This window comes from Podarcis filfolensis, assembly GCF_964270895.1.
Source record: "Podarcis filfolensis genome assembly, chromosome: 5".
Classification (NCBI taxonomy): Eukaryota; Metazoa; Chordata; class Lepidosauria; order Squamata; family Lacertidae; genus Podarcis; species Podarcis filfolensis.
The window spans coordinates 65989430-66014507 of NC_139608.1; the positions used below are offsets into that span (position 1 = coordinate 65989430).

Here is a 25078-nt window from a genome sequence, read left to right on the forward strand (position 1 = left end):
TCAAGAATGCAAGTTGAATAGATCTGTGCATGTTTTTTTTGTATGTGCTGATGGTATCATAAAATTGCTCAAGAATCTGCTCGGCTAAAAAAAAAAAAAGTCAAGTCACATTGAGTACATCCACCAGTCAGTAGGCTTGTTAACTTTTTATTTTTTTTGAAAAAAAAATGTTGACCCCCCCAGGTGAAGCTAAGAAATGGGACCAGGGCAGAACCAGACATGTCAGACACACAGACAGGTAAGCGTTGACCCACATCACCCATTTTAAGCACATCCAACATACATTTACTGCACACATGTTTTCCCCAAGAATCCTGGGAACTGTAGTTTGTTAAGTTGGCTGGGAATGATAACTCAGTGAGGGGGAAACTGCAGTTCCTAGGATTCTTTGGGGAAACATGCGTGAAGTAAACATATGTTGGACGAGCTTTTAAGTGTAAGGTGTGGATCTGCCCAATGGTGCATCATGCAAAGAGACTGGAAGGTTCTGGAGCTCACTGGCTTTCAGGCTCCCCATACTGATTGCTAGCTTGGCACCACTCAGCCTTTTAGGACTCCTGCAAATGTAAGATTGAACTATGCGTTGACAGTGTGAAGCAAATCTCAACCTTCATTCCCATCACACCAACTCTGTCATGTGAAGTGACCTGTAACGGGAGCTTCCTGTGCAAACTTTAGCATTAACAATAGAGATAGTAAGTGGAGAAACGCACCTGCAATGATGAATGGAAGAACTTCGAGTACATGTACATTATCTAATACTGCTGCCCATAGTGTGTAAAAGATGTTACAGATCAGAAGGGATACAGAGATGAGCTGCATAAGTTATCTAAGACATGAAAAGGATCTTCAGAGAGTCAACATGCTAGTTTCAAACAATATTTGTTTTAAGTCATTTGGAGGGAGGGAGCATACTGGTCAATGGCTCTTCTAATTTTTTGAGGAAGACATAGCGAGAGCAAATTGCTACATTGTTGGATACATTCTTATTAGAAATAAGGCACATTTTTTAAAAAATAAAATAAAAATAAAACCTGTTTCCCAAGGCAGCTAGTGATTTTCTTCATAGTTTGTTTCATTCAAATAAAGGCTCAACCTTCACAAGAAGGGGTCGCACAACACAGGCCACCTTTATGCAGTGTATAATCACTGAATTTATCATCCATGAGTGGCCAATTCACAGCCTAAAAATAATTTAGATCAGGGGTGTAGGATTATCAGCAGGGTAAAATCTGAAACAGCAGTGACCGGTGGTTAAAACTTCTATGTGCTTTACCGACACATCAAACAAGTGTGTGATGGTTGCCTTCTCAGCTACAATCAACTTGATCAATCAATTTCTGTGCATTTAAGTAGTGGTTTGATGATTATTAAACAATAACTCCAGAGCCAACAAGACTAGTCCATTTTAATGATATTTGTTCAGTGAATTCGGAGCCTGTCAAAAAGAGTTGTTGGGAAGAACAATTAATTGGTACAAATGTGAGTGCAAATTCTCTGGATTTCTCCCCACCCCACCCCCTTTTTACTTTAAAGCATTTTGTTCAAAGTATACAACTTATGTGCACGATAACAAAGCTCATACGGTTTTCCTCGGTGACGATAAAAAGCCTACTTTTTGTTATAAATGGGAGTAAAAATTAAAATGAAAAAGAGAGGTCACAGTTTTGTCATTGGTATGTGAAGGTTGTTCCACGGACCCATCCACAGTTCGTCGTCGTCTGACTGCGTGTGATCGCTGGGTAATTCCAAAGGCTCCTTGACATCCTCATTGTCAACAATGGACTCCTGCTCTTCTGTGCTTTTCAACCTGTTGCCCCCTGACTTTGTTCCTGTGTTATCAGCGTCTAGAGCGGAGGATGCAAAGGAAACACTACACGGTCTTGTGTTCAGTTTGTCACTAGATGATGCCCCCGTTGAAAACGTGTTGAGTGGGACGTTCTCCTCGTGTGTCACTGCCAACTTATCAAGTTTCTTGAAATGTTTCCCCAGCCTCACAGGGGATGTGACCTTTAAATTGTTTGAGAGGCAACTGCGCCGGGTTCGGATAACCGAGCCATTTTGGGCAATGTAGATGTTCCCGTTGATATTGGTTTGAATGTTGGGGTTGCTGAGACGATTCCTCTGGCTTTCTGGGGCACTGTCCTCTCCAGTGGAGCTGGTCTCATACTCGGGATCAACAACCAGCTTGATCCTTTTTTTCCTCGCCCACTGAGTGATGACAAAGAGAGAGAGAAATCAATTATTTTATAGTGTAGTTTTTTAAAAATGCATAGCACTGGCAGCTCCATTGCTTCCACTAGAAAACAAAATTAGGTAAGTGAACAATTTCCTTTAGAAAAATCAATTTAACTGCACTAAAATATGCTGAATGACTTGTTAACCACTGTGTATTGAGATTAAAACAAGGAATGCCTCAGTATGGATATTTTTGTTTCAGAAATGAAGTAGAGGCTATTTACATTAATATCTATAATAAAACAGAGGGGGGAGGAATGTATGAAGCAACAATTCCTATAAACATCTCTCATCTCTCACTGGACACATGCAGGAAAACGCTTTATTCATGACCTGGAAGGGAGGAAGCAAGCAGAATCTAGATTTTGATCTCTGTGGTGGCCAGTGATTACAAAGCACTTCTGAACTGCCTTTGTCTAGTTCCCCCCAGATGTCACTGGACTACAACTCCCATCATGCTTGAATATTGGCCGTGTTAGGTGGGGTTGATGGGAGTTGCAGTCCAACAAGATTAGGAGTTGGGGAAGCCTGCTCTAGAATCTCTGTTCCCTGACACGATTTGTATAATGAACTGAAGGTGTTTTCAAGTTAACATGCTTGGTTTTGCATTTCTATTAGTGTTGGCAGGAGTGGATTCTCTATATTGGAAAAACTTGGGAAATGAAACACACTGAGGTATCTTCCCAGGAAATGGTGTGATGTCATCTTCAGGCTGATCTGTTTGACCCCATAAGCCAACCAGTGAGCCCAAGCTGCAGAAAATATGGGTGACTTTTCCTGGGACTCTCTCTGAAAGCCTGAGGTTTACGTAGTTCTCTCGGAAATACATTCAGCTGAGGCAATAGATTACAAATGACATCTTATCTCTTGATATGCTTACCTCCATGATCAGATACTGAACTTACATAGAGTTATATCCATGATACCTGTCTCTGTCAGACATAACCAAACTCCCAAAGTTTTCACACCATAAACACAGGCAAATAGATGAACTAGCCTTAGAGATCAACAGGGTATGTACAATATGCCAATAGGGTACGTATTTGGAAAATCATTATCACTTCCTCCTAGAATTAATCACTTGAAATATTGTATTGTAATATCAGCTCATGAAGAGCACTTGACATTTCTGCTTCAAGGGGATCATTGCACGAAAGCAGTGATATTTTACAGCTTGACAATCTTAGTTTCTGAAGCAAGTGTAACCATGTGGATGTTGCAATTAAAGGGGATGGGGAATATACCACATGAAACCATGCTTATCCCCACATGATGTCTCGCTAGCATGAAATTCCGATGCGTGTAAGGATTTGCTCGTTTACATTAATCGAATTACACTACACAAACCAAAATTTTGGAATAAACCAGCCAAATATAATTGCAACAGATTCAATATAATTATTAATTATCTTCATAATTGGCCTCCCAATCTGAGCACTAACCATGTAAATTTAATGAAAAATAATCTATCTAGTTAATAAGTAGTTTCCATGCTAAATAACGAACCTAGCTATAAGGAATTTGGGTAGGCATAGAATTTATGCAAATAGTTCTTCAGTGAAAAGGTTTATATATATATATATAAAGCAATTTGATTTCTAAGGCACAGAGACATCTTTAGAAAATGCAAATCACACAGTGGTAGAAATAGACATATCTACCCCTCTCCCCCAATATTTAAAGAAACCGCTAATTCACACACGCTGGCTGTTTGCTTGAGTACTGCAGCTTCAGGCTTTCTGAGTAAATGAACCATCTCACAGCACAAGCACCAGAGGAAGAATGTTCATAGCAGCTCACACCACTTCAAACACAACCCCATTCACAGGAGTTCGCCTTCTACTAAAGATCAGGAAATGCTGAGAAATCAAGAATCACGTCTGAACTCAACCTGATCAATCAATCAATCAATCAACCCATCAATCAATCAGTAATAAAAGTTTTGTTGGTCAAAGTTGTTGTAATCTGGACAAGCCACCCTGTTTTCAATTATTCTTATTATTTTAGCCCCTGTGCAGTCCTATTAGTGTGTATTCAAGTTCATGAAGCTGTTCAGCTAGGAGCCCTTAACTCTTCTGCAAAACATTTCTTTTAATGGAAGAGAGTGGCATGCTGGCTACTGGCTGGTTCCCAAACTGTGTCTGAGACTTGCATAATGCTCCCTCCCTCCTAAAAAAGCAACACAGAGAGAGCACAGCAAACCAAAACCACACCTCACTGCACACTGTCTACCTCTTGTTCCACCTCCTGTGTTCTAAAAAGATGTAGAGTCACTGGGATTTTCTGACTCAGCAATATCTGCGATCCTTGTGGGCCCTTTCTTCCGAATCCTCTCCCTTTTGGGGACATCTTCAGAATCTGTTGGAGTCGCTGAGCTCTTGGTAGTACCTCTCTCTGCCTCACTGTCCTCCTCTAGGTCAATTTCGTCCTCACTGCCCCCTCTCTGTTTACTAGAGGTTTCAATGTCATCTGACTCCTCCTCTTCTATAGCTGATGGTGGCTCTTCTTCTTCTTCTTCTGATAGTTCTTCTATGGCGTCATCTAATTCACTTCCTCCTGTAGATGACCGGTTCTTGAGACTGGACTTGGAGCTCCTGCTTTTTTTTGTCCTGGCAGTAACTTCACTGCTGACGGAGCTCTGCAACGACGATGACATCTTGGACTCTGTATCTTCGGACGCTTTGCTCTGAGAATCAGAGGTTTCGTCTTCAGAGCTGCTACTACTTGAACTGGACCCGGACGAATCTGAACGCTCTTCATCAGAGTCCACTGTGCTTTCAGTGGTTTCGTCTTGGTCCAGCGTCACTGTCAAGTAGTCTTTATCAGAGGCAGAGGTGCTGCTTGCGGACGACGACGACTCACTTGAAGACGACGACGTCCTTCTCCTTTTCTTCCTGCCGTAGTCGCTCACTTCAGACTCACTTTCCGCCGTGACGCTGATTGAAATCCCTGACTTCGAGTCCGATTCGCTCACTTCCTCTGATGTACCACGCTCCCGGAGTTTCTTGGAGGTGCGCTTCAGGGCACGGCCAACCTTCTTTGTCGATATCACGTCACCGGCCGATTTCTGGAAATAGCTTCCCTTGATGACCATGCTGTCTTCTCCTTCCGCTTGGCGAGCTGCTGCCTCCAGCTCTGCGTAATCTGCATCTTTCCCTTTCACTTTCTGCAGCATCATTGGGAAGATCTTTGCCTTCTTCCAAGGAGATGGTGTTGCCTCCGTGGTGGTTCCTGGCTTGGGGGCACTAACTGCTATTCGGCTCAGCTGCATCACTGCTTTGAGTTTCTTCCTTCCCTGGCTGGGGCCTGCCTTTATAGCCGCCACTTCACCTACTGCACTAATAGCTACTGGAGGCCCTGGCCTCAGGCTTACAGCTCTTCTGGGAACAACTGCACCAGGACTTGTCCTCTGCAAATCATAAGAAATGGAGCTTAGTTATAATTTTAGAAAGCTGGCTGGCTTGAAAACATGGTGCCCTAGAATACTTTGCAGCAGGAAGAAATGAAGAGTTAATTGCAAGGGAGAGAGGAGGAAGCAAAATAAGTATATGGATTAGACTTGTTTTTAACATCACCACTGGTAATATCTAAGGAACAATGAAACTAAAGTAGTTGTGAAAGTCATAGGCTAAGCCTTTTTTTGGGGGGGGGGAGGAGGGAAATCTCGGCACAGCTTGCAGTGGAGACAGGAGACAATTCTATGGCACGGTAACTTGAATCTTCTGCATATGTTTACACTAGACCTTTTTGATTGTTGCCTGTACCAAAGGCTTTTAGATATGCACTAGTTATATGATAATTCAAAACCACAATTGTCATAAAATGCACTTTATCATTTTAGCCACTAGATGATGCTGCAGCGCTGAAAATGAATAGATGTCAAAGAAACTGTTTTAAAACTCTCTCTCTTTCCCCCTCTGCTCTGCCATATAGACCCATCTAGAGCCCTAAACAAGTGGCCTCTTGAATTTCTCTATCATATTTATTGGCAGAGGCACAGACACTCCCCCTTTCCCCCCTAAGGTATTTTATTTCTTTCCTGGCCACCCTTTTGCATCCTTGCAATGCTCCAGAACTAGAGTTCCCCTGAGGCCTCTGGGGGCTGGGATGGCAGCTTCCACCAAAGAATAGTGCGAATAAAATACTGCAAAAAAGAAACATTTCAGGCATTTTCTCAGGAAAATGCCTTCTGAGATATTTCAGTTCAGTTCTAGGCATATATTACAGATGCTGTACAGCTTGTCACCAGATTGCAGCTGCAATGTACACAACAGATCGTGTGAGTTGCCTAGATTGTGTGTTTACTAACCATTCACCAATACCAGCCGCAGTACAGTAAATAACCACGTGCTCTTGCTGACATGATTTTGGTGACCAGTATTTGCATAGTTTACTTCTGTGGGATGGAGTCCAAGGACAAGGTTGCTATTTTTCAGCAGCAACTCAGGCTTGATAACATATTATTAGGGCTTGGGTCATGCTACAAGATTGGTCTCAAGATTTATAGTGCCCACAAGGAGGAATGTCTCTGAAGATGCAGAGAGTACACTTTCTTCCTCTCAATCCTCTATATCATGGGTAGGCAAACTAAGGCCCGGGGGCTGGATCCGGCCCAATCGCCTTCTAAATAGGGCCGGGAATCAGCGTGTTTTTCAATGAGTAGAATGTGTCCTTTTATTTAAAATGCATCTCTTGGTTATTTGTGGGGCATAGGAATTTGTTCATATTTTCCCCCAAAATATAGTCTGGCCCCCCACAAGGTCTGAGGGACAGTGGACTGGCCCCATGTTGAAAATGTTTGCTGACCCCTGCTCTACATCTGTCTACTATCCCAGAGGCAGGTGACAGCAGAGGGAGCTCTAGATCAGGGCCAGGGAAATGTAGCTTTCCAGATGCTGTTGGATTCCAACTCCCATCAGCCCCAGTGGCATGGCCAATGGTCATGGCACGACCAATCCACAGGTTTTCTCCACCCTGGTCTAGGTCATCCACTTGAGAAGTGGGATATCGAAGGTGAACATAAGAGACCTATGACCCTTGATTCACTGTATTCTCATAAGCACCAGCTTCTCAAGATGATTGAGGGGGGCTGACGTGACATCCTGACATCACACGTGTGACTTCTCGTGATGTCCTGAAGTCACAAGCGTGACATCATGCAACGTTGCAAGGAGCCAGGGGACAGAGCTGAACGCCCTCTGAACATTGAGGGGGCCCAGCACCCTCACAAAAAACATGGGGGCCCCCCGAAGTGCCTTGGCCCCAAGGAGCCAGCACCCATGCATAGACTGCCACGTATAATTGTAAGATATATTTTAAAACATATCTACTATGGCAGGGCTGTTTTTGGACTATAATTCCCATCTACCCTGACCACTGGTCTTGGAGTTGTAGTCCAAAAACAGCTGGAGACCCACATTTGGGAAACCCTGTACTATGCTATCACTCTTTCCCACAACTCAAATTTTTGATTCACAAAAATTCAAATACTGAAGATGGTAACACAATGCGGTCTGGGGTGGAGAACACTGCTTGGCTGTGTTTGGACAGAAATCTGCTTGGCTTGGGGCAGCTGCCACCTCCCTCAGCAGCTTCACTTCCATGCCACAGTGATTAGGAAGTCACCCTAGATAAGTTTTTTAGAAGGGCAAGTGGCTTTGGAGGAGAAGAAGTGAATGCAAAGTGCAAATGTCCTTCCATTCGCTTACCTCAGAATTGACGCTGACCCTGTCAGAACCGAAAAATTGCTTACCAAATGTCCACATGTCCTGTTAGGAGCTTTGATATATTTGCAAAAGGTCAATACATTTGGAACTGGAAAAAATAAATAAATGAATAAACCTACATCTGCTTCTGCCGTCGGTCCCTGTGGGCTATAATAGTAGCCGCCATCGCTTTCCACAACCACTTCGCCATACTCATCATACATTCCAGAAGGAGACAGCAATCGGCGACGACTTCCGTATTGAGGCAATTCGTACCTGGGGGAAAAGCCAGGTACAGACATCTTCTATGTTTGTATCCATGTTGGTTGTGTATACTCACAAATACATGCAAGAGCATTCATCCTGAGCTTGCTTGACTCCTTTTTTTTTTTTTAAGTGAGTACTCTTGTCACATGCCTTTGGCCTCCTATAGTTTTATAGCAAACTGTATCTTATATATGGTATCTTCCTGGTGGCAGTGAGGAAAGAGGGACACACACACACATATACATACAATTTTTTAAAATAAAAAATTGCCCTTTTGTTTTCCTACCTCAGTCTTATTCTTGTACAGCTATTTTGAGGAACTAGGGGAAAATGTCAGGGGGGGGGGTCACAACAAAACTGCTATGAAGCCCACGGAAGATACACATGTGTAGGTAATGTAGCCATCACTCTGACACTACTGTAGTCAGTCACAACAAAGGATGGATGAATCAGTCAATTTTGGTTTCTCTTGGTTTCCTGTTTTTCTACTTACAAGTTCAGTTCTTTTCATTTTCACATCAGTTTGCATTTTTTTAAAAAGAGGTTCTCGTGAAAATTAAGCAGCTATCTATCATCTATCTATCTATCCATCCATCCATTCAATTTATATTTTGCCCTTTCTCTTGAAGGAGCCCAGACTGGCAAACTTTAATTAAAACTTCTCTTAATATACACATTGTCGTATGCAATCTTACCTAATATACATTTTGCGAAGCGATTTCCACTAATATAACGTGTTTTTCTATATTATCTGCACCAATATATGCACTTTGCCTTGCATATGCATTACTGAACATATTAATTATCCAGAGAACAACATTTCAAAATTCAGAGAAGTGCAGATTTCAAAGTATTGTTGTGTTTCAGCCAAGCATATTGTTTTGGAAAACGCAGCTTAGGCTGATTTGACTTTAACGGTGAACTGAATCAAATTTCTCCCCCATCTCTTGTCACAATGGGAGACTAGAATACTATTTTATACTGTACTTGGCCCTGTCCTTGGAAGCAGCGACAAATAAATCTAGTGTAAAGAAATCTAGTGTAAAAACTGCTTGGCCATGCCTAAAGCATTCCTTTCGATTTTTGCTCTGGTTGGCATGTAAAGTTGTGAAGTGGTATAGAAAATGCAGAATGAATAATACCCATGTTCATAACTGTAGTAATCTTGCCCATAGTACTCTTGGCCAGGATCAATTCCAGATTCCATAGAAAGTTCCTGTTTGTCACAATACCAAGAAAAAGAGAAAAAGAAAGCTCAGTAGGAATACACAAACCCATAGATCTTAAAGAGCCCTGAGTTCTTGTGTGAGAAGGGCATGAGCACAGACAAAAAGATAAAAGTTGCTGGGTCCTTTTTATCCTCAACCTTTGGCACTGGAATAATAATACAAATAATAATCCCAGGGGTTTTTCTCCCTTTAGTGCTAGTACTCAGATGTGGGAGACATAAAAAGTTCTTCTGTGGTGCTCTTCAGAATTCTCAGCCAGCAGTGGGGCTGAGGCAAGGGCAATGGGAACTTCAGATGCATTTTTGGAGTATGCCTACATCTATTTTAACTTTCAAGAGGATCTAGTTGACAGAAACTGACTAAAGCTGAAAGAACAATATTTTGTTACTGTGCTTTCTTTACAAACTATTTTCTCTGACATGATGGGATCATCCTGAATGTGGTATCATATTTCTAAAAAAAATAAAAATAAATGTCAAGTTTTGCTTTCTTGCCCCCAACTTCGTTTTATATCCTTGCTAAAAACATACTCTTGAGCCAAAGAGAGAGAATTCATTCTCAGTACTCTTATTCCCACGATATAAATCACACAACTACCATACAGTTGTTAAATAATTATTGTACAATTTCTTTATTTTTATTCACTATAGTGTACTTGGATAAACCATTGTAAGTCATGAATACATGCATTTGTCTGAACCAGAGTGCACTTCAACAGTTGCATGAAGTGTTCTCCTGTGTTCTCTGGTAGGAGTGTAAAGAGGGCAGGGGGAAGTTAGCAGTGAGGTCTGAGAGAAATGAAATGAAACGCCATGGTGATAATTATGCTAAAGCTTAAAAAGGTAAAGGTAAAGGTCCCCCTGCCCGTAAGGGCCAGTCGTGTCTGACTCTAGGGTTGTGCGCCCATCTCACTTAAGAGGCCGGGGGCCAGCACTGTCCGGAGACACTTCCGGGTCACGTGGCCAGCATGACAAAGCTGCATCTGGCGAGCCAGCGCAGCACACAGAAACGCCATTTACCTTCCCGCCAGTAAGCGGTCCCTATTTATCTACTTGCACCCAGGGGTGCTTTCGAACTGCTAGGTTGGCAGGCGCTGGGACCGAGCAACGGGAGCGCACCCCGCCGCGGGGATTTGAACCGCCGACCTTTCGATCGGCAAGTCCTAGGCACTGAGGCTTTTACTCACAGCGCCACCCGCGTCCCATGCTAAAGCTTAGATCAATGTAAAACACAGTGCCTGTTCACTGTAGTGTTTGTTTTAAGTTATGATGATAAATATCCTAACATTGCTCATCGTCTAACATTGTATATGCCATCAAATGCCAACAGTGTCCCTCAGCTCTCTATATTGGACAAACAGGCCAAACCTTACGCCAAAGAATAAACGGACATAAATCGGACATCAAGAATCACAAGACAGAGAAACCAGTAGGAGAACACTTCAATCTCCCAGGACATTCTATACAAGATCTCAAAGTAGCTGTATTACTACAAAGGAATTTCAGAAATAGACTGGAAAGAGAAGCTGCTGAATTGCAACTCATTACCAAACTTAAAACCATGGAGAGACCTGGTCTGAACAAAGACATTGGATTCTTATCTCATTATACATGACAAAGCCATTTTTCACCTTCTCACCCCTTGCTTTTTCCTGTAAGACCTATTGCAGTCGTTAAGAGTCGTCAACAGGCTCATCACAGCTATCTGCCAACCACCCATTCCCACCACCCTTCTGAGTAATACCCCTCCCCACCTTCTCACTATATAGAAGGATCTGGCAACTTCTGTTTCAGTGTATCTGAAGAAGTGTGCATGCACATGAAAGCTCATACCAAGAACTAACTTAGTTGGTCTTTAAGGTGCTACTGGAAGGATTTTTTTTTTTTGTTCTAACATTGATCGTTAGCAATGAATAGTCACTGCAATTATTTTACATGCATCTAAGGCAGGGGTAAGAGAATCTGCAGTCAGACGTTGTTTGACTATAACTCCCTGACCATCAATGATGCTGGCTGCAGCTAATGAGGGTTCGAGTCCAACAACATCTGGAGGAGTAGGGGGGCCACCAGTCCCCCACTCCTGAGCTAAGCAGACATATTTCAAGTAGCTTGGAAACTAAACTTATAAAAATAGTGTGAAGTAGACTGTTTTTCTTTGAAACAAATTTTAGCAGTTGGAGACATTAAATATGGGGAGGCAGTAACAAAACTCTCTATCAAACTTGCTTGGAGGGATGTTATGGTCAATCATGCACAGCTTACGTTGCAGCAAGAACAACAAGCATTCATCATGGATTACCAAAGGACATACCAACAGGGGGAAAACGGCTGATATAGCTCATGACATTAATATCTCCTGAATCACATCCCTATTGTTTCACTATAATAGCCATGAGTTGTTACAACGTGCTCTGCTGGGCAATATCTATGGCTGGTATCCTAGTTCATTCTGTTCAAAAGCAGTTGGGTCTGTATTGAAGTAACATCTTTTTCATGGGTGGGGAGCCCAGGATCAAGCCTTGAAGATGTGCAAATCTGACACCATGTGGATTGTTGAGTTGGCATAAATACATATGATGCATGCACCACTTGCTTTCAAGACATGGTCCTTCCTCCTTTTGAAACCCAAAGAAGGATCAAGCATGTGAGAATCATTAGTGCACGTATGTCGAGATGTGCAAACTTCAAGCTTGAGGGATCTATGTTGGCATTTTTACTAGAACCTCAAAGTCTACTAGCCAAAATTTGGTGCAAAAGGCATACATGTAAAATTAAAGAATTTTAGGCCAGAAAGTTTTTTTTGGAATACTAGAATCCTTCTACACAAAAAATTCTTCCTCCTGGTTCATCCCCAGGATATATTTATTCCAGCAGTGAGAAAGGCATTTTGTTTTTGCCATTGTTAAATAATTGAGAGTCAAAAATCCTTGCCAGTCTTCTGCAAATCACTACTAGATCAAGGGCTGCCTTCTTCCTTCTGCTTTTATGTGTTTTTCATTGCCTTGTGCAAGATATAATTCTGGCTTTCCTCACGTGGAGGATGATACTATGGCCCGAACCTCTAAACCAAGTCTTGCATTTCATAACTAAAGCACAATCACTTATCAACATACTTTACAAAGAATTGAGGGTATCATTCATGCTGCTAATGAAAGTTCTTAAGATTATTAGAGCATAAAGGGTGCTTGTAATTATCATTCAGCTTCTTGAGTATAGCTTATAACACTGCAGTTAACTGAGTTATTTGGGACAAAAAGGATCTTGGGACAGTTTGAGTAACAGCAGAGAAGCTATAGAAATATGTCAACTTTAAAATCACACAACTGAAGTCAGCAGGCTCAGGTGCATGAAAATATCACAGTATTGCCAAATAACTTGTCAGGATAAATACACTGAAAAACAGATTTAAAAACTTGTTTTCTCCTTCAGTGTTAATAAGGAAGTGCCAAATGTATAATTGTGTGTCAGAAGGTATTCTATATGAATGCTCCCAAAGTTCTAGAAGAAAGTGAGAAAATTGTACCTCTGGTCTGAGAAGGGACGGCCTCAGCAATTGCTGTTGCTGACAAAGAAAATTGGAAACAGAAACAGGTTGATGAGAAAGATATAACAGAAAATGCAAGTAATTTATTTTGAGGTTGAAGGGTTACGAGGTAACCTTTAAACCAGCACGACAACAGTAGTTTTGCTTATGACTCTAATGGCCAAAATATTGCTCAGAGCTAATTTAGTTCTACTCTAATGATGGATTTTCTCAAGGCAAAAGGGCAAAGCCACTTCAGATCCACATGTATTAAATTCAGCTTCACTGCCCTGTGATTTGGCAAAGGTCCCAACAGGCCATAGATGTTCTTGGCCTCTAGGGAACTGGTTCCCACAGTTGTCAATATTGTCATCTTCTTCCAAGACATTTATACTTATTCTGAACAGATTCCTGAGTCCGAAACACCTGTCTTGTGTTAGTTTTGAAGAGTGACCACATGTAACAATCAATCAATCAATCAATCAATCTTTATTGTGGTCAAAGACCAGACAGGGCCACATGTATAATTTACAGATTTCCTCTTCAAAACTCACGTGAAGAGTTATTTCTGGAGGGAAGAGTTACAATTAACATACTTCAGTGTCATCTATATATATAACTGAAGCTAAATGTGTGTTTTGATCTGGGAAATCTGTTCTCAAGTGCAAAATGTTGATTGTAGCAGTTCTAGCCAGTGCTTTTTTTCTAGCGAAAAAGGTGCCAGAATGTACCTCCCTTAGAATACCCACCTGAGCCCAAAGAGGGTCTTCTCACCAGCCAGAGGTTTGTTGAGGCTGCTCAACTGAGGCAAAGGGCACCTTTCCATGCCTCAGCTGAGCAACTTAACAAACCCCCTGCCCATGCCACTCCAGCTCACATATCATATGGATTTCCCATATATCAGCTGTTAGCTGGGGGGCTGAAGAGCCTCAGTAAAGCCCAGATGCACATCCAGCTCGCGAGGACACTCTCTCTGGAGTCTGTAAGGGATTTCATCTTTGTGCTCTCAGGAAGGTCTCCTTGCAAGCCAGAGGTGCAGGGGGACTTTGCTGAGGCTGGTCAGGTCTCTCTTCCCACTTCCGGGGCCCAGCTGAGAGGTGCCAGCACACTGCTCTGGCAAGTTCTGGTTCTAGCTCCCTGAGCCCATTTATCTCACAACTGCCAGTCCAACTGGGTTTTGAACAACAAATGGGAGAGAGGCTTTCATATATTCTTATGCAGAATGCCTTGTGCAAGCCCTATTCATGAAACACTCCAACTTCTAATGCTCAGACACTAGGCAAGCATTCATGCAAAAATTACTTTTTTGAAATATAATTACAGAATTTGGAAAGGCATTTCACAAAACAGGTACCGAGGAGATGCCAGGTGTGCTGTATTTGGAAATCCCTGAGTGGACTCCACTTGCAGCTCTGCAGATCCTCAACTCTCATTGATAATGCAGTTTAAATGTTCAGTGAGTCAAATAATATAAAATGCAAAAATTATCCAAGCTATGCTGATGAAAAGAAATGTAAATGGTAACTTCTTACTAAGATATAGGGTGTGCCTTACCTCTTGCTGTGCATATCCACGCCTGAAATTAAGCACAAGAAAAACAGGACATTAATCCAGCTATTCAAGTTGTAAATATAAATATGCATTTTACCAATATAATTTTCCTCAAAATGTAAAGACTTTTCAATAGAACATTATGGGTCTCACAGTACATCCCACTGAATTCTGTAGAACTACCCTAAAACAAATAACATGGCATATAGATTATGTTGCATCCTTATGAGGACTTTTCCTTGCTGTGCTTCAGGTTCCCAGTCCTTGAGGCTTAATTTGTCCCACGACTGTGGGAGGCAATCACATTTTCTTTGTTTCACCTTTGTTTAAAAAGGGCATCAAAGGCATTAACATGAGGGTGGCTCTTGGGCAAATGCATTGGAAATAATGATCAAGATACAAAGAAATAGATAATGATGGCAACAGTACGAAAATAGGCCATAAATTTCTTAAGTACTGGGTTACTGTGGGTTTCTTTTGATTATTACTGCCAACAGAATAATAAAAATGAGAACCCAAAATTGACCAAGGAAGGCAAGGTTCATTTGACATGGGCCGGGTACCATATCCTAATCCTAGATCTCCCAAGGAGATATGCGTAACTCTCCCCCCCCCACCTAAGAATGCATAGAAGCAAAGGTGGAACATCTACTTGTAGTTAAAAGCTGCTGGCCACATGTCAGATATTCAAAAGCCTTCTCCTTGTATCTATTGCCCTTGGAACCTTTCATAGGGTCACTTCAGAAAGTCAAGACACATCTAGGAAGATCTTCCATCAAATCCATAGTTCAGACGGAACTACGGTTGGAAGGGAACATACTGAAAAACAGGATCTGCCCCTCAGAAATGTTTCCTGGTAGCATCTCATGTATCACAGTACTGAATAGCTTAAAGCCAATGGAGGGTTGGACCCAGAATTAGCTTTCTTAGAGTAGGCACATTAATGACTCTACAAGTTAGTCATGACTAAATTAGGTCCCACTGATTTCAATGGATCTACTCCAAGCTGGAGCCAACCAGGAGAAATTTCAAAGCAGCTTGGGAGTTTGGATGGTGGAGCTACAGGTCAGTAGCGGCTGCTGAGGTGGCACAGGTGGGACACCATCACTCTCCTGGCTTCCCAACACAGTGGGTTACTGTGGAGGGGGTGAGGTGCAAGGAACCTGGCCTTGTGGTGGCAGGAGTGGCAGACTGGCTCTGCCACCATGGACCAAGCACTCCCCCTCTCCTTCCTAGGAAGTGCCAATCAGCTGCTATGTTGAGAAGCCAGGAGAGCAACAGTGTCACGTTGCTTCACTGGCTATTGGGTCGCATCCAATGCTTCTGTTGACAGAAGTCTTTCATCGGGAATTCCTTTTCTTCCCCATTCCACCTTCCATCAGTAGAAGGGAAACATTGCAACCCACTGAATGGGGAACTGTAGTTTGTTAAGGGTTCCAGGAAACTGTAAATCTGTGAGGGGTACAGTACATTTCCTAGGATGTGGGGTGTGTGCTTTAAATGTTCTGTGTGTATGCAGAAAGAATCTTTAAATGACTTGGTAGGCAGACAACGATCCCATACACAGTTACTTGGGAACAAACACAATTGGATTTACCAATTGGAATGCAAGTAGCTGTGGCTTCCCCTACCCATTTTTTCTGATACCTTTGTTCCACCCCATGCTTCCCATTGTAGAAAGCCGGATTCAAAATGTGCTGCAGAGTGGATGTGGCAGGAGAAGGGCAGAAGGTGAAATGGGCAGCTGCTGTGTTGTATGCTTGATCTAGCTGCCAAAGGGAGACCATCCATTTCCAGGGTGCAGTTTTGAAGACTTAACATTTTCTCATGACATATCCCACTAAATTCAAGGGGACTCAGCCCCCCAGTAACTGTGCATTGATTGCCAGATTAGGCATTTAATTGCATGCTTATGGACAACTGGTTTTAGTCAGTTTTAAGAGCACTTAAGTTCCTCTGGACTGATCTCTTCATGTTCTGTTTAGGACTTACATTTTTTTATCTTGAAGCAGACATGCTCACAATTATATTAAGGCTAAACTAGTAGAGAGGCAGCAGATGAGGGAAACAATTTAATGACACCTAGGGGGGAAATAAAGAAGAGTCTGGAGGATCACATTTAATTTTTAATATTACCATCTGCAAATCTTTTCTATTAGCATTCAGCTTGTGTATTGGATTATCAGAGGTAAATTAATGCTGTAGTCCATTTGATAGGAAAGTAATGAACATCTAAAATGGAGATTTATCGCTAGGATTATCAATGACTTTTCAAAGTCTACCTAAGCAGTATTGCTTTAATATTTTGTATGGCATGTTCCATTGCTGCCTCATGGTTAAAACTCTGGCTGCCTGCTGCTTCTTAGCAAAGCGGCACTGGAAGGAGGAAACTTGAAGAGCAAAAATGGCAGAGAGCAGCAGGGGAGCTTAACTTTCCCTTGTTCATTGTTCCACAGACACACCTTCACACAACCACTCCCACCCCAGTTGGCGTTCCTGACTGACAGAAACATAGATCTGAAAGTTGGGGGGGGGAGTTGTTTGAGAGGCCATCATTTATAGGGAGAAGCAGCAGGCAGGAGGAGGGCAGCTTAAGCCTTCTCCCACCTACTGATTTCCTCCTGAAAACCCACCAGTTAAGGTTTCAGGTACAGTATATCCTCACAATGGCAGTATGGACCTGAAACCCAAGATGTGAGGAGTTCCGGGTTCGCAGAAAAGACCTTGCCACCCACTTCCTTGTCCTCATTGTTATTCCCTGTAAATGCAACTTTGCAGAAGAGAGGCTGTGGTCAGGGTTTTAAGGCACAAGGTAGCAAAAGAATGTGCAACTCCACCCACTGTCTCCAAAACCAAGATGGCTCAGATCCTAAGTGGCAATTCTCAAAAGCACTTCTACGTTTACATAGAGACTGACAATAATACTTCTTCTGCTGGCCAGGTCACAGCTTCCCAAGCCTCAATGATCATGTCTGGATGGTTCAATCTTCAGAGGACGTTTTAAAGAGCTGCCACTAGAAGGAAGAAGCTAATCGTCTCTGAGCACACGCTTCTGTGATCCAATGTTGCAAGCAAAATAAGCAACACTATTGCTTTAATTCAGGGATGGGGAACCTGTAGGCCTCCAGATGTAGTTGGACTACAGTTCTCATCATCCCTGATCACTGAGCAGGCTGGCTGGACCTGACTGAAGCTGGAGTTTAGCAACATCAAGGGCCGGGGAACTGATATGCACTGAATGATATAGTGTCAAATAAAACTGTTCATAACAAAACATTACATAATAGTTATGTAATAACCTGCAAACTGTTCATAATAAAACTGAAATGATACTTTTCTTTCTCTCTTATTTTTATAAAACAGATCTCAAAATGTTTTGGCAATGGTTGCCATGCTATTGCCCTATGTATTAAAGGAAAACTGGAGAAGAATCAATATACATAATATTTCTTATACACAAGCAGTTGTTACTAGAAATCCCGCCGCCACTTTTTACCAGTCTCTTAAGTTGCACTCAGTATGTACAACCAATGATCTTTTAGGTAATTTGGACTCCTGACAACTTTGGTTTTCAATCTTTCTTTCTTAAAAGTAAGGCACATTTCTAATCATTATTGTTACGAAGACAAAAAACTTGAAAATGCATTTATGGTTTTGGCTAAATGTGAAAGCTACATTGTAATTCTAGTGGCTTGAAGGAAAACCATAGACCTATCTCCTGCAAACTGTCATCATTTCTGGATGTTCAATGAATAGTAGTAGCTGAGCAAAAATCTCTTAAATCTCAAAGAACAAATAATGATATATAATAATGTCCAAACAGCAGCAGATGTCAGAACACTTGCTGTACATATACACCACTTCTGGATACAAGAAACATAATTTGAATAATTGTTTGCATACTGTCCTGCAATTTTTTGGTGATACAGATTTAAAGGAGTTACAATTTGTCAACTCCAGTTACTGGATGGATAGATTCCTATGTGTATTTGCCTTACTCTAAACATATTTTAGTTGTTATCTTGTATGAAACCCAAATGATAGATCAAAATCAAAGGCAGTAAACAGAATGTAGAATTAGAACATGCTTTCTTGCAACTTTTGGCTCCTGAGATAAAGGTTTTACTACTTAAAGCTTCAAAGATACTGCCTATCTCTGTAAATGATAAATACACAGGCTCTTTTCAAATAGCTCATGGAAGGATCACTTGTTTCTCTTTAATCTGTTCCATTCTATCCTTGCTGTAAAAAGAATATAGTTTTTCAGAGTCCCTCTCTGGTCTCTGATCAAACAGTGCTTCAAAAATGGTTTGCCACTCAGAGCAGTGTCAGCTGGACTGAATTTTCAAGGGGCCTCAAAACGCCAAACTTCAGGTGTGCATGGCCCTCATGGCTAAAAATGGCCAACTTCTAACAAGATATCTAGCACAGAGGACACTGGTCTTCCCAATGGCTTCAGACACTTTATGTTACATGATGCAGATATGTGCAGTAGGAGATCTCCTCATGGTGCAATTTCTTTTCCTCCTGTTTTAAAAGACATTGGAGGCACCAAAAAAGTTCATAGATTTTCCCTTTACAAATGGCAGGAAATGCTAAAATAGGAAGTATGGAAGGAAAAAACCAGGATGGTTTCAAAACAAGCGGAAAAGAAAAGTTGGCCAGCCAGAAGCCACATCCACACCATACATTTAAAGCACCAGGTTTTCCTCTGAAGAATTCTGTCAGCGATTTTTTTGGGGGGATGCTTAGAGTTCTAACTGTAACTCTGGGAGGAAAATAGGGGTCTCCTAACAACTCTCAGCACCCAAAACAAATGACTGTTCCCAGAATTCTTGGGGGAAACTCATGACTGTTCATGGGATCACACTGCTTTAAATTTATGGTGTCTATGTGGCCTTAATTATGTCTACCTGAAAAGAAGTGGGGTGGTTACGGGTCTACTTGAAACATAGGCAAATGGCATCCCGCCCCAAACAAAATGATAATTTATGTTGGAAAAAAGACACCATTTATGGCCCTAAAAAGCATTCTTTAGAATGACAGCATTCATTTCACCCAGGAGATTAGTCTAAACTTTGGCTGAACTAAAGAAACCTTTGTAAACAGGCTTCTTGTGTACTGGCTGACCCACTTGCATATGGAAGGTCACACATGATTAGAGATTCATTATCCTCTTGATGAGATCCACCAGAAACTAATTTTGAAAGGCAATGGCCATTTGGTTTCTGAATAATTTAGTGCTTTGAAAAATACATTCTTCAGTAATAGATTTCGCGTGCCCTCTCTGGTCTGCCCATATCAGCCCTTCAAACCCACATGACTAGCATTGTTCAAAGTAGGAAGTGTAATGGAATCTAAACATACTACAGACGTCATAGCACATGGAAACTGTTTTTAAGGACCTCAACATGATGTAAGGCTCCATCTTCAGGTTTAACCTGAATGACAGTAACTGAGGCTGCAATCCTATATCCATTTGCCTTGGAGTGAGCCTGGCGTGCTCATGGTCCACGAAGTGTCGGACTAAACAACAACAACAAGCCTGCTGGAACTTCATGAGGCTTACTTGCTCACAGACAGGTACATGTAATCCACACATTTTCACAAGGGCTGGAAAAAATGTCTGGTCTAACATGAAAAGTAAAAATGAAGATTATTTTGATTTTTGCTTTAAATTATGCACAAGGACTTCAATATGGGAGGAACTCTGCCTGTGTGCTTGCTGATGCACCCTCTTAATAACGGGTTAATTTGTACACAGCCAAGGTGAGGAACCTGTGAATGATGTTGAGCTCCCAAGTCTCATCAGCTCCAACTGTCATGGACAATGATTAGGAATTATGGGAGTTTCAGTCCAATAACAACCGTAGGGCCCCAGGTTTCCTACTCCTAATATACAGCAACATGATAATTTTCCAGCGTGCTCTGCATCAAGGCAAACTGATCACGAGAAGAAGGAATGGGAAACCCGTAGCCCTACAGAGGCTTCTGGAAACAGTTCCTCCCTGGCTACTAACTAGCATGAAGGTGACGTGAACTGGAATCTGACAGCAAACCCCTTCAGTATATCATCACCACTATCTTAATATATTCCCCACCCTTCACCCTAAGGTCCCAGGGTGGGTTGTGACAGAGTAAAGAGGTGAGTCTTCAGCATTTGCCCAAAACTGTACAGTGGTATCTTGGTTTTCGAATGTCTCAGAAGTTGAACACTTTGGTTTTCAAATGCCGAAAACCCAGAAGTAAATGCTTCCGTTTTTGAATGCGCCTCAGAAATCAAACGGCTTCCATCCCCAACCCCCAATTTTCTCTATTGAATTTGCAGTCCGCCCTTCGCAGCTCAGTTTTCGAATGTTTCGGAAGTCAAACGGTCTTCCAGAACGGATTACATTCGAAAACCAAGGTACTACTGTATAATGAAGTTGTCAGATGCATCTCTATGGGGATGGAGTCCTACAACTTAGGGGATGCCACAGGTAATGCCCTCTCCTAGGCCACTCCCTCTAACCCAAAGTTTTAGGAGGGTGGTGGAACTAGCAAGAGGGCCCCATCTTGTATAGAAGTATAGGAGATAGTATGTTTCTGAATACCAGTTGATGGGTAACGTAAGTGGGGAGAGTTCTGTACTGCTCATGCCCTGCTTGGTGGCTTCCCCTACTCATCTGGTTGGCTACTGTGGGAACGGGATGCCGGACTAAATGGGCCAGCGGGGCTCTTATGCTCTTATGTGTCTTTTGGGGGGCCACAAGTTTCTCACCCCTGCTTTAAAGGCTGCCCTGAACTTTCCATTACTTAAAGGAACTCAAACACTGTATAGCAGCATGTTACAGTATGTTGATAAGGCTTGAAAATTTAGCTAGTTATGCAGCACTGCAGCATTTCATTCAATTTCAGTGCCATTCTGAAATAACAGAATGAAGCAAATTGAAACTTACAGACTTAGAAACCTCTTATTTCAGGAGTTTCTGCCGTTCCTGAAGACGTGCTATACTCAAGAGTGCTCAAAAATGTTAAACTTCTGTTGTAGCAAGAAAAGAAAATGAATTGATTACTGTACTCACTACATAGCTGGCTATTATTGCTACTGATGACATACGCTGGACCTGAAATAAACTCCACCTTGAATAGGAGACTTTATTAAGCACAAAGCATTTTCTAATGTGTCAGCAGAACTCAAGTGATGAAGTTTGCAGCGCTTGGCTCCGGGACAAAATAGAATCTACCTTCAGCAATTTTTGATTGAGCCATCCATACTTGTCCCAAGAGCCACTGGAGAAAAAGCCAGACGGTGAAGAAAAGCAGCATATTTTTAGACCTTTAACTAAAGTACCCTTGTAATTACTTGTCTGTGCATGACTGATAATATTAGCGCAACAAACTGGCTTTAAGCTTTTAAAGTTCACTCCAAATACATGCTTTCTTTTGACACTGTTCATTAACACTTTCCTCTTAAATATTAGTTTTAATATAATTATTCTGATTTGAAGGGGCAAGAGGAAAGATGTGATGAGTTGAACTCACATCCTAACCAGGGTACAACAGCAAAGATCTGTGATCAAATCACCCACTGTCATTTTCTTTCATGGAAAGAATATCCAGAGTGAGACTCTTTTGCTATGGTGGTGAAGAGGGGAACCAATACTTTCTCTGATGGAAGTCACCTTGTTCCCTACGCCCTAGATCAGGGGTAGGCAACCTAAGGCCCATGTGCCGGATGCGGCCCAATCGCCTTCTCAATCCGGCCTGCAGACGGTCCAGGAATCAGCATGTTTTTACATGGGTAGAATGTGTCCTTTTATTTAAAATGCATCTCTGGGTTATTTTTGGGGCATAGGAATTCATTCATTATTTTTTTCAAAATATAGTCCAGCCTACCACATGGTCTGAGGGATGGTGGACCAGCCCACAGCTGAAAAAGGCTGCTGACCCCTGCCCTAGATGGACAGAAGGTAGGACTTTGGACAGTTTCAGTAGATAACCAAGGGTTTCTGACTCACTAATTGTTCAAGACTAGCAACAATAAAAAAATGCTCCCCCTCTTCTTCTAAAAAAACTAGGCTACTGAAATGAAGAAAGCTGAGGGGGAAAACCAAGTGGATTTTGTGTATGGCAGGCCTGTGAGCTCATTCTTGATACTGAAAACAAATCCCTGGTCTGTGATCAGGGGTACCTTGTTCCTTAGTTTTAAGAGAATTGCCCCCTTCCACTGCCAATCACTATTTTACACCTGGCTCAGGTTGACGGACCTCTGCATTTTATGAAAAACCACTTCTGAAGCCCACTTTCCTCTGCAAGGTAGTCTGGTGCAGTATAGACACCTCTCTTCCCCCCACTCTGTAGCTAAAAGCAGTTTTGAGGGGAAATGTTCAATCTCCATCTCCCCAGTGCTATTCCCATGATCCAAATAATTCCCTGCCCTCTGCTTTTTACCACAGAATGGCAGATATGTGCTTATATAGCTCCAGCTTCTCTATCTACTTTGGCCTTTAGCCTTTTTTCTTCTTCTAGCTTATCATGTATTCAGAGAGCCAGCTACCCAATTTAATAAAATTATCATTTAAGAAATAGGTTTCATTTGGAGTACTTCAAGCCAAATGCCTGCAAAATCTACCCCACCAAAAAACCCACACACTTATAAATCCCTCTTTTTGTAATTAACAATTCAAATTACTTTATTAGATTTGATGAAATTGGGGGAGAGGGACTTTCTGAAAGAAATATGCTGAGCAATGTAGCATGCAGAATGGGGAAACTCTGTGTTTTAATAGGAATATTTTCTGTCTTTCTTTTTTTATAAAATGCTTTTTACACAAAATAAATTACAAACGTGAAGTCTTAGAATATGCAGTGTCAGTATATGAAAAAGTAATGAAAGGCATGCTGTGGATTACAGAAAGAAGGAAGAGAAGGTGGAACGACAAATCAGAAAACTTTTATCAACACTACAAGCCTGCCATCCTCTCCAATCTACAGAACAAGATGATACGTTATTGTAATAACTTCAGCTTCCCTCCCCCCACTTTTTTTTTGCTGAGTCTGTTTTGCTTGCTATCTCTTGCTTTCCAGTGACATCCAACATCTTACAGTGAAAAGTTAAGACCTCTCCCCTGGCGAACGTGAAAGCAATAAGATACCACAACCCCTCTTTGCACTGCAGGGGAGTTGCTTTGCTTGTTGATACAAACGCTTTTGACGGAAGGATGCCCCTCTCCCCGATAAACAAAAACACCCCCATTTAGCATTGCATCTGAGCTAACATGTGCTTCCAGTCCACTGATTTTAGTTCTGGAATGCCTCTTCCTCCTCCCCATAAGAAATAAAAGCAGTACTTTTTGAAAAAGTAGATAAGGACAGCACTCCCATAGGGAAATAAGCATCATAAAATTAATCCATCTGGACCAGCTGAAGAAAGGTGTTATTGTGGATTTGCAGGTTTGCAAAGTCAGGAAGAAAAAGGGGGGGAAAGAGAAGAGAAACTCTCAGTGACGATGACAAAGCAGTTCTGTGGATCTGGAATACATGGGGGTCCTGGGCAACAGGTTTGCAATGGTACCAGGCTATACATCAGGCAACATACACAGGGTTGTCATAATGCAGTGGACTGCGATGGGAATCTTTTTTCAAGTTCCTCCACTATGCAACTCAAGTTTCCATTCTGCTGGCTGTGCTCAGTCTCAGTCACCGTTTGTGTACTTGGTGGTTCTGGCGTTGCAACTGGCCTCAGCTTGGCGATGTGCTTAGGTAAGATGTGGTTTTTGTCTATTTGACTATACATATTGGCCACAGATTTTTCAATATCTGCTAAGTTCTGGATGTTTTTAAGAATCCCCTTCAGCTCCCGGCGAGGAGGGTCAGGTAAATCAGGGATGCAGACCACTTCTTGTTTGGAGGGTGACTTGGTGTGTTTTGCAGGGGAGAGGAGCTGAGTGCTTAGAGTAGACGAAGAAGATGATAAGGAAAGGCTGGGAGGAGGGGAAGGAAATGGAAGTGGCAACGGGGGAGGAGTTGGTGGTGGGGGGAGGGGAGACGGAGGCGGTGGTGGCGGTGGAGGGGTTTTGGGTGGATCAGGAATGATTTCCATTGCTTCCACAGTAGGCTGATAGGGTAAAAGATTTTGGCGAGCTGGAATTTTGATCCTAAAGGAAGGAGGAATGGGCTTGTGAGTTGGTGGAGGGGACAAATGTTCGGGAGCATCATGGTGAGTTATGATCACAGAAGGTATAGTAGACGTGTCGAGTTCAACCACCTCAGAGTGAGGACTGAGGGAGGAAAAAGAAGGCGAGAGATGGACAGGAGATGGAAGGAGGCTTTCGGTAGACAACTCAAGTGAGCTCTCTCCATCCTGAGTGCAGCTGCTGTGTGTCGGTGAACGCAAACTTTTCATATCTCGGGATCTCACTTGTTTCATTTCCTGCAGGGCCTGCTGTTCAAACTGCCTTGCTTTCTCTTTGACTGATATCTTTGTGCCAATGATCTTTTTGAAGACTGGGCTGCCAACGTCGGCTCTGCGGTGCTGAATCCCTGCCCTTTCCTTCTCTGCCCTGATTCTCTCCTGCTCCCACT

The 25078-nt window shown here is 42.2% G+C and overlaps 1 protein-coding gene across 27 annotated transcripts in view; it reads right to left on the reverse strand.

The window, feature by feature from the left end:
* Window positions 1-1391: 1391 nt before the first annotated feature.
* The window catches only part of PCDH15 (protocadherin related 15), a 633377-nt gene continuing 609690 nt past the window's right edge, over window positions 1392-25078 (reverse strand). For 22 of the 27 annotated variants that reach the window (XM_083614038.1, XM_083614050.1, XM_083614060.1 and 19 more), the window contains 5 exons: window positions 14516-14537; window positions 12962-13000; window positions 9353-9426; window positions 8084-8219; window positions 1392-2211 (listed from right to left, as the gene is read on the reverse strand). In XM_083614038.1, the coding sequence (XP_083470164.1) occupies window positions 1660-2211; window positions 8084-8219; window positions 9353-9426; window positions 12962-13000; window positions 14516-14537 (823 nt within the window). In that variant the 3' untranslated portion in view covers window positions 1392-1659. The remainder of the gene's footprint in view (window positions 2212-8083; window positions 8220-9352; window positions 9427-12961; window positions 13001-14515; window positions 14538-25078) is intronic. The other 5 variants (XM_083614048.1, XM_083614053.1, XM_083614055.1 and 2 more) reach the window with 2 other exon arrangements.